The sequence below is a fragment of the Microtus ochrogaster genome (genome assembly GCF_000317375.1).
Source record: "Microtus ochrogaster isolate Prairie Vole_2 chromosome 14 unlocalized genomic scaffold, MicOch1.0 chr14_random_2, whole genome shotgun sequence".
In the NCBI taxonomy this organism is placed as follows: Eukaryota; Metazoa; Chordata; class Mammalia; order Rodentia; family Cricetidae; genus Microtus; species Microtus ochrogaster.
In genome coordinates, this window is record NW_004949097.1 from 1,306,124 (window position 1) to 1,315,697 (window position 9,574).

A 9,574-nucleotide genomic window follows, 5' to 3' on the forward strand; every position below is an offset into this window, starting at 1 on the left:
TTTTTTTTTTTTTTTTTTTTTTGAGACAGGGTTTCCCTGTGTAGTCCTAACTGTCCAGGAACTCACTCTGTATACCAGGATACCAGGTGAGCCTTGAGCTCAGAGATCTGCTTTCCTCCAACCCCCTAAGTACTGAGTGCTGGGACTAAAGGTGTGCACCACCACCACCCAGCTCAAGAAATGGGTTGTTCTAGTTTTAATTGCATAGTAGGATAGTTCTGACCAAATTAAGAATGGAATTCTTCTGCAAGCGCCGAGACTTTCCTTATACCTTGTTTTTGAGACAGTCCTAATACGGCCTGGAATTCATCCTGTAGCCCAGGCTGGCATCAACTTTACATGGACTTTTTTTGCCCCCGTTTCTGGGATTATGAGGTTGTTATACCACACCTGGCAACTCTTTAATTATTTTTGTTTGTTTGAGACAGGGTGGTGCCCTCCCTATAACACCTTAAACACATGTCTAACGTTTGGGGGGGGCACGGAATAAGGGTCATTACAAGCATGCTTTGGGATATTATTATACTACAAGAACTTCTTTGTCTCTGGGATTAAAAAAAAAGCAACAACTTTTATCCCATCTTCAGGTAGAAACTATGAAAGGAATTGTAAAGATTGACAGACTGCAATCCCTTTCCCATCCCCAGACCTCAGGGATCGGATGGGAAGCATCCACAGCTATACTTAATTTTGTAGGAAGGATATTTAGCATCAATTTCTGACTTTCCATCAGCGGAACTGAAAAGAACTAATAGATGCATTTATCTGGACAGGATTTAATTTGAATGTGCAATTAACTAGCGATAACAGCTCAGAATGTGTACGTACTTGAAAGCTTATATTCAATGTTTCTGAGCCTGGCGAACATTATATGACCCATACAATATATGAAATAGCATCTTTGTTACCCAATAGGAAGAAAATTGGAGAAATCAGTTGTCTATTAAGACACCAAAATTGATGTGAAACCGTGGCACTGGGCTATAGATAATGTCAGATGTTTCACAAGAGGCGTTAATGAGTCTTGATATGTTTCCAGATAACTGAAATTAGCCACTGTTCCCTCCAGGTTGACAGGAACCAAGCATCTTTGGGATCACGGATAATGTCAACCCCCAACAAAACAGAGACAGGTGGCTTGATTTTATGTATGGATAAACATGTGACCTAGAAATTATCAAGAAAATGTCACACGAGCAGTTGTTCCCTGCCGACTAATGATCCTACATCTGAGCTTCTGCTTAGCGTTCAGATTCAATGTCTTTTCTGTTGCTTTTTATAACAGGGCCTTGAAAAAAAATTTTTTTTTGAAACAGTGAACAATTTACAAAATATAAACCCAGAAGCTGTTGAACTCTGTGACTCTTCTGAGTGCTGAGTCCCACAAATCAGTTTTACGTTTTATCTGGGTAAATCAACTTGCAGACTTAAACTTTTCAAAACGTCAATTACTTTTGCCAGGCTCTGCTTTCGTGCTTGACAGCTGACATGCCCTGAACTCACTGTGGCCTTATGTATCCCTAGCCTGGGGCTGGTTAACTCATTTTACTCTATTTGTTTATTCTATTATTATTTTTGGAGACACTCATGTAGTTCAAGCTGGTCTCGAACTCTGTGTCACCAAGGAAAATTGTGAACACCCCAGCCTCTCGTATCCACCTCTGTGTGTGCTACCACACCGGCTTAGTTAACTCATTTTAGAGTGGATGATTTTCTTTGCCAAGTGTGAGCAACAGTTGCACCTTTTCCTTAAGAGCCTTCAATTCTTTTTGTCTTGTTCTTTCCACATAAAGTCTACATTTTAGGAGATCTGCTTTCCACTGGGTTCCAAAAGGCTTTGTCTCTATACTTGACACAACTCACCAAAAACTCTGGCCTGTGCCAGTGAGACGGCTCTAGGTTCTTTCTGCCTGCTTAATCCCCTCCCTGCCACAGTCCCTCCGGGTTGTACCTCTGGAGAGCTCCTGGTTCTCCATCCTGAAGCTGCGCTGGTAGACTGGGACCTGGCAGACGTTGCCTTGCGGAGGACACTCCTGCCTACTGCATCTGTAGAGGATGCACAGCTCGGGGATGACATACAGCAGCAGGAAGACCCAGGCGTTGGTGACGAGGCCAATGCAAATGACCGCATCGTCCCACTGCGGCTGTCGCTGGAGCTGAGGGTTGCCTCTCAGGAGCATGGAGATCCACACCACCCAGATAATGATGGAGACCAGCACGGTGGCAAAGATGAGCCTCCCGTGTTGCTTCCAGTTCTCACAAGGGCCACAGAAGGTGGCCTTGGAGACAAAGAACGTGAGGGCCATCAGGAAGAGGACATAGATCAGGAGACAGACAAAGTCCACGTTGAGCTCACAGGGTGTCATGTGCACGAACATCGACCCTCTCGTCATGATGAGGGTCACGTACTCTATGGCGATGATGATCTGCAACAGGCTGACACCGATAGCAATGAAGAGGATTGTTGTCCAGCAGAAGGAGACCCTACCGCGGACCAGCTTCACCAGGTTGGAAGCGTGAGCCAAGAGGCAGGAGAAACAGATAGCAAAGAGAACCCCAAAGAGGAAGTAGCGGACAGGGGCGGTTTGCTGGTTGAGCTGGATGATGAAGGCAAAAGCAAGTCCGAAGAGCCCCAGCACCCCGAGCAGGAAGAGGAATTGTGTGGGAAGCACGTTCCACTGGCTGCAGTCCTGCACCCTCCGCATGAGGAAGAGGACTGCCAGGAGCAGCAGTATTGTCACCACTATGCCAATCACCGCCAGGGACTCCAGAACGATGGTCCATGGCCCCTCATTGTCACAGAAGAGGTAATAGTCTTCTGTGGACTTCACGCAGTCCTCGTACATGGTGGCTTGCAGGCAGACCTCACAGGAATGAGTGCCTGGTCTCCTGCGGGGGGGGGGGGGGGAGAAAAGATGAAGGTAACTTGTGATGCTAAATTCACTCACGAGAATGCCTGCTGGGTGTCCCGTCCTTCGTTCCAAATGAAGACACCCGAGCATTCGCAGGGAGTGACTTTACCAATAGTCACCAGACACAGGGGAGTAACATTTTATTTGACACCGATCTTCCTGGCTGGGATAAGGATCTGAGAGATACAAGTATAGTCTACAAATGTAGGAATGCCATCTTCTCCACTAGCCCCGTATTTATAACTGCTGTGTATAGGACAACCAGGAAGGAAATGAGAAGGCTAACCTAAACCCTTCTACACTAACTTAGCTCCCTCTCTGCAGAGCGAAACCACAATGCTCTTTCCTAGGTGACCCCAGATACTTTGTCTGTTTTCACATCAGAATTTCCAAAGGCTGCTTAAAGGCAAGCAGAATCTTCTTGTCTGATTGGTGGGCTCCTTGTTGTATCGGGCACCAGAATGTCAAGTCATCCTTGGTTGGATTGTCTCAAACATGGATGCCCTGCTTAAAGCAGAGAGGCCAGCCATGTTCCCCAGTAATCTGAATGGCTGTTTCTGCTTCCATTTTAATTCAAGTCAACCCAATGCAATGGGCTTTTATTAAACACCTGTTTTTTGTTCACCAAAAAAGTATGCAAAATGTCACCTTCCTTCAAGTAACCTTACAGATATTTAGGACTAAAATCTCTGACTTAAATGAGGTGGCCTAGGAAAACAACAATTTTGAATCCAATAAAATAAAACAGCACAATAAACAAACACAAGATACCCTGTTGCATCTGGATAACTCCCAGCTCCATTCCTTCAGCTGGTCCAAACTCAGCTGGCAGGAGTGGGGATCCCGATTCCCAGCCGCTGGATGCCCACTTACCTCCTCGGTGCCTACTCTGGAAACTGATGAGGCTGCAGTGGTGCTGAAGCTGTGACTGCAGTGAGTAGGGAGGAGACAGCTTCAGGTGCTTTAATCTCTCCTCAAATGGGCGGAAGACCTGCAGGACCTCACTCAGGTTCCAGAAGTGTCTATAAAAAGAACCGGAAGGACAGAAAGACACGCCTAGTCCAGTTTCCACGGAGAATCCTTTGGTGAGAACAATTATTTCTCATTTACTACTCGGTCTGGAGAGGTGTGTCTTCAGGAACATCTGCTTCCTTAGAATCTATTCCAATGTGTCTAGGAAGCTATGGGGAGGATGCTTAATCCCTGTTTCGGGGGCTTCTTCCAAAGTCTGATTTTAATCCTAAGATTCTGAAGAGCACCCATTCAGCAAAGTACTATGACTTTCTCCAGGGAATATAGAAGGGCCATTTTACCTAGACCTGGTCTTCAAATAGCTGATGGTGGATAAAACTGTGAAATTAGGGGGAACCCTTTTTCTCTGCCCTTGTCTTTGGGAAGTCATTCCTGAGAGCCTGGCTGCTCACTGTGAGTGGTTTCTTCCTGGACAAACCATTCATGGTACCTCCCCGGGCTTTGACTGTGATCTCTCATCTTTATCTTCTCAGCCCCATTAACAACACACTTGCTTAGGCTCTCGCTGCCTCTGGGCATCCCTAGGTCCAGAGATGAAGGGAGTCATAACTAGAGGGCACCAGCCATACTGTAATAACACACTTATTTTTTCTATGGTGACCTATATAGTCCTCCAAAATGACCCTCCAGTTTCCTTTGTGATTCTTCTCCCATATGCGGTTTGAAGATCCCACCTTTGTGCACCCAGTTCGGTTTTGAGATACCCTGGGACCCAGCTCTACATGTTCTATCCAACCCCATTTCACCCAGATCTCCAGATTGCGTGGTTTAGCCAAGTTTATTTTCTCAGAGCCTTGCAATGAAATAAGCCCACCCCTCAACTTGTCTTAGATGCTGTCTCTATTTGGGATGACCTTTTACCTTTGGAATGACTCTTCACCTTTATTCCCATGCGCTTTGTTTCTCACCTAAACCCGACCCCTACGTCTAAAGGTTGCTCCACTGGATTTCCCAGATCCTTCTTGTCTTCAGGTCTTATTCCAGCCCTCACTGAGTACCTTCTGCTAAACTCTACAGTACCTAAGAATACTTTCTGTTCAAAATGGAAGAAAGCCTAACTTTTGGGACCTAATTTATGAGTTAATTGTCTATAAATATGTGAAGTGGTAAATAATAAATAAAGTTGATAAATAAAAAACAACGAATAAGAAATACGTCATCAACATGAACCAGGAATGGTGATGCATGCCTTTAATCCCAGCACTTGGGAGGCAGAGGCAGGCAGATTTCTGAGTTTGAGGCCAGCCTGGTCTATAGAGTGAGTTCCAGAACATTCAGGGCTATACAGAGAAACCCCTGCCTTGAAAAACAAAAACCAAACAAACCAGAAAGGAACATGAATCTTACTTCCTTGATTGGATTTAACGCATCAGGATTTTCGTTGTTACTCCGGAGCACCTGCCCCCACGTGGAGCATCTTCTGGTGCGAGGTTTGATGAAATGAGTGAATCTACTGTTTCTGAGAAGATAGGTTTTTTTTTTTCCAGTGTGGCTTTCAACATGTGCTTCTTAATGTTGTCCACCTGCCAAGACCTCGGGTCTTTAACAAACCCTTGACAGGTTCCTCCTGAAATGTGTCTGTCTTAAGAGCCTCCTTAACTTTAAAGAGGCCATTTTCTCCTTTGGGAGAAAAGAACCTTCTAGGATGGTTCACTTGCTTTTACCATCACTGTTGCCCCTCAGTAACTGTAAGGCTAAAGCTTACGGTAAGGGAAAGAAGACTCTGCAGAAGACCGGACGGACATCCACGAGAATTCTCTCAGGAGCTCTGTGAGCCTTGGGACAGCTGCTAGCAGAGATGTTTCCACTGACTTCTTCCAGGTGAGCTACTTTGGTGACCTCCACCTCTCCACCTTCCTCCAGGTTAGTCATGGATCTCTCTCTCTCTTTGTTATATGAAGAGGCCTGCTGACCTTGGGGTGACTTGAGGCAGGTAAACTAATAGGTTAATGACCATAAAGCCCTTTGAGCACCTTGGATAAAAGGGCCTGTCTTACGTATTAATTATTGTTATTTAAAAATCTAGGGTGATAGAATGAACCCGTCTGTTGTTGGGCCTGGAGGATACGAGACCCATTTTGCCAACACAACACACATCCGAATTACTCACAACTCATTTGTTTTGGCTTCTACAAACAGCATCAGAACACACAGCCGAGATATGGCTTTGATGAATCAAAATACATCGATTCTAGCCGGTCCATTAAAAATGGCGATAAAACAATCAAGAGACCAAACGCCCTCTGCCGGAAATAGCCCTCTCACAGGAATGGATCTGGGAGGCAATGTGAGCACTCACCTGCCCTCACTCTTCCATTCAGGGTGAGGAAGCCAACACCGCAACTCGAGGAACTTAATAATAGAGAAGCAGAGGTCTAGACAGATGAAGGCAAGGACCCAAGGCATGGGATGTCAGGGAAGGCAGCCAGGGTGTGCAAACCAAGACTCCAGGAAAGAAGCTGTGTCTGCAGAGATTGATTGACTGAGTACAACTTCAGCACTGTCGAGAGATTGGAATGTCGCGGGTCCAGAGGCCAGTTATTTTATCTCGGGTAGTTCTAGTCCTCTGGAGCAGCCATTCCTTTGCCCACTTCTGTGTTAGAACTAACATCTCGTAACTAACAGATACACGCCTTTTGGAATCTATTAATTTAGCAGACGGCTAGCTTTCGCCATCCCAAAAAGCTCAGATAGCATCTTGGGTCCATAGAAAAGCCTCGTCCCCGCCCCATTTCTTTCTACCTAACAATGAAATATAAACTTGCCTTGCTAGATGACTTTCTCTTTCCTATAAAAAACTCCATGAAACTTTTTCCACATTGAAACATGGAATTTGGGGTAACCTAAATTTATGTTTCCGGGCCATGGTCACTCAAAATGGCTCCCTAATAAATAATCTCTTATTCCCTGCAAGAGGAGAGCTGTAGTTCTGGCATTGACGGTTGTCGAGTCACGCTCTTGCTGCGGTCCAGGTTGAATTTTCTGACACGTCCCACATCTTAGGGACAGCTCCTAAGAAAGAGTCAAGTCCATAGATAGGAATTGTGGATTGGGACTAGACAAAAGGAAACAGAACCGGAGTGTGACAATGAGCCACATGCTCCTCACCCCACCAATACTGTGACTGGTCACACGAGAAGAGGCTGTGACAAGCGGGCCAGGAAAGGACTGTTTGTTCTTTGGTTCATTGATGTCCACAGGGTGCAATTGGCACATTGTAAAAGAAAAGCCCCAACTCAACAGGTCCTTGTGCTTGACATTTCACGCTCTGTGGTCACCATCTTGAAAATCTTAATGCGTTTGTCTTGGATTTATGTTTGGTCAGTGAAGTGGGGTGGGGCCACAGTGCATGTGTGTGTTTCTTCAAGCCATGACTCAAGCATGACCCAGCTTCCCACAGTCTCTTCCACAGACAGGTTCTTGCTAGCGCCCTGGATCAGTCAGCCTCCTCAGGCCTATAGCTGAGCCTCAGATCTATATCTGAGCCTCAACTGGGTCACGTGTCTGCATGGGTTAGGTACGGTGCTTTGGGAACGAGGTGGGCACAGTGCTCTCAGGAAGGGCTGTTAACATATCTACTTCTATGCAGGACCCCTACATTTTCATTTTACTCCGAGTCCCAGAAATGATGTGGTGGTCCCTAGGTATCACATTCTGATAGTTTTCAAATAATAGTATATTGGTCTATATCAAATTGTATCAGTGTGTACAAACTGTGCAGTTTAGTTGTATGTACTAAGATGTTGTAAAGTACCACAACAACTAGTCTAGACTGTTAAAATCAGCCAAATCTCATTTGTAACTGTCTTGGTACATTTTAAATTATTTATGTTTTATTTTGGCAGCAAGGTCTTACTTTGTAGGCCAGGTTGGTCTTCCACCCTGTAGCCTCACTCAGCCTCCAAAATGCTGGAATTACTAGGACAGGCCGCAAGACCTGACTGTCAAGTTGTCAGGTTCTTTTTTGAAAGGTTGGGAGCTGGAGAGATAGCTTAGTGGTTGAGGTTGCTCTCCCAGAGGACACAGGTTCACTTTCCAGCACCTACATGGCAGCTCACAGGCATATAACACTCCAGTTCCAGGGGATCTAATGCCTGCTTCTGGCCTTCCGAAGCTCTCACACTTGTGGTACAAATACATGCAGACAGACACTCATGCACTTAAAACAAAAATAAATAAACTCTCATAAATATTAAAAAGGGCACTTGCTACTCACTTGAAAACCTGAGTTCAGTTCCCAGCTCCATGCCAGGGGGCTCACAACTTCCCATAACTCCAGCCCTTTCCTGGGCTCGGAGTCATGGGCATACGCATGGCATACACTTAAACAGATACATTTTTTAAAAAATCTTACGAAAGGAAAAAAAAATTATTCTGCTTTCTCCCTAGTCCGTAGCTATTACAACCTTTCTATTGCACTAATATTGCTTCTTTATAATGAGTTATTTCTAAAGAATTGCTGTATTATTTTTGTGCATGTATATGTGCATGCGTGTGTGCGCGTGCATGCATATGTGCGTGTGTGTGTGCGTGTGCATGCATATGTGCTTGTGTGTGTGTATGTGTGTGCATGCATATGTGCGTGCGTGTGTGTGTGCGCGTGCATGTATATGTGCGTGTGCGTGTGCGTGTGTGTGTGTGTGTGAAGCCAGGAGAAGGCAGTGGGTTCCCTAGAGCTGGGGTTGCAGGTGGTTGTGAAGCCTCCTGACATAGATGACTGGGCTCCAAACTGCAGTCTTCTGCAGGAGCAGCAAGAACTTCTAAAAGCCAAGCAGTTTCTCCTGGCCCATGGTTGCTTTATTAGCAGAAGAGAGCAGACAATGTGAAAAATACTGCAGGTCTATTCAAGTTCAGCCGCTACATCTAGAAGGGAGAGCCCAACACTACTAAGCCAAATGTTGACGCGTAAAAATTTAATTTTCCTTAAGTTACTAAGTCCTAAAAGGGAAAATGTAGATATAGGACCTTTTGGCAGAGGTTATTCAAATGTGTTCTGGTGAACTGTGCAAGGCTTAACAAAAATGACAGATAGCATTATTTGCAATAAAATTCAGAAAAAAAAGAAAGCTTAAAACCTTCAAAATAATAATAAAAAATGCGCTCACACGCGTGTGTGTGTGTGCGCACACACACACACACACACACCCCATGGCAGGGCCATGATATCCTGTCAATGAGGGATATCCCATTTTTTTTCCCAAAGGAAACATACTATTACTAGCTTCTATGTTGTCAATTTCTATTAATACAAAAAAAAACCTTACAATCATCTCCTGGTTGTATACTGGGGTTACATAGCTGGTGGTGTCTTCTTCTTCTTCTATAGTATGTATGAAATGGTTCCTAGGACTTTGATTATAAAGTGATAAGTCCACATTGTCTTCCATCAGGAGGAAGCAATGCTCTCTGGACACTTTCCAGCCTGGTGTGGAGCTCCAGGATTCAAACGTCAACGAGTACTGGGGCTGCGATTTCCTCAAACTCTTAGTTAGACCAGACACAAGTGACAAGAACAATCTTTGCCATTTATTGCTCTGATTAAATGTGGTTCAATCACACCTCAATTAGCTACAAGCTCCCAGTTAGAGAAGTTCATTGCAGACTGTGTGCGTGTGTATGTATGTATATAT

At 44.9% G+C, this 9,574-nt stretch overlaps 1 protein-coding gene across 1 annotated transcript in view; it reads right to left on the minus strand.

Moving 5' to 3' along the window:
• The window catches only part of Gprc5d (G protein-coupled receptor class C group 5 member D), an 11,144-nt gene extending 8,298 nt beyond the window's left edge, over positions 1-2,846 (minus strand). Inside the window, exon 1 of the mRNA XM_026787885.1 lies at positions 1,952-2,846. Within this exon, the coding sequence (XP_026643686.1) occupies positions 1,952-2,846 (895 nt within the window). The remainder of the gene's footprint in view (positions 1-1,951) is intronic.
• Positions 2,847-9,574: the final 6,728 nt, after the last annotated feature.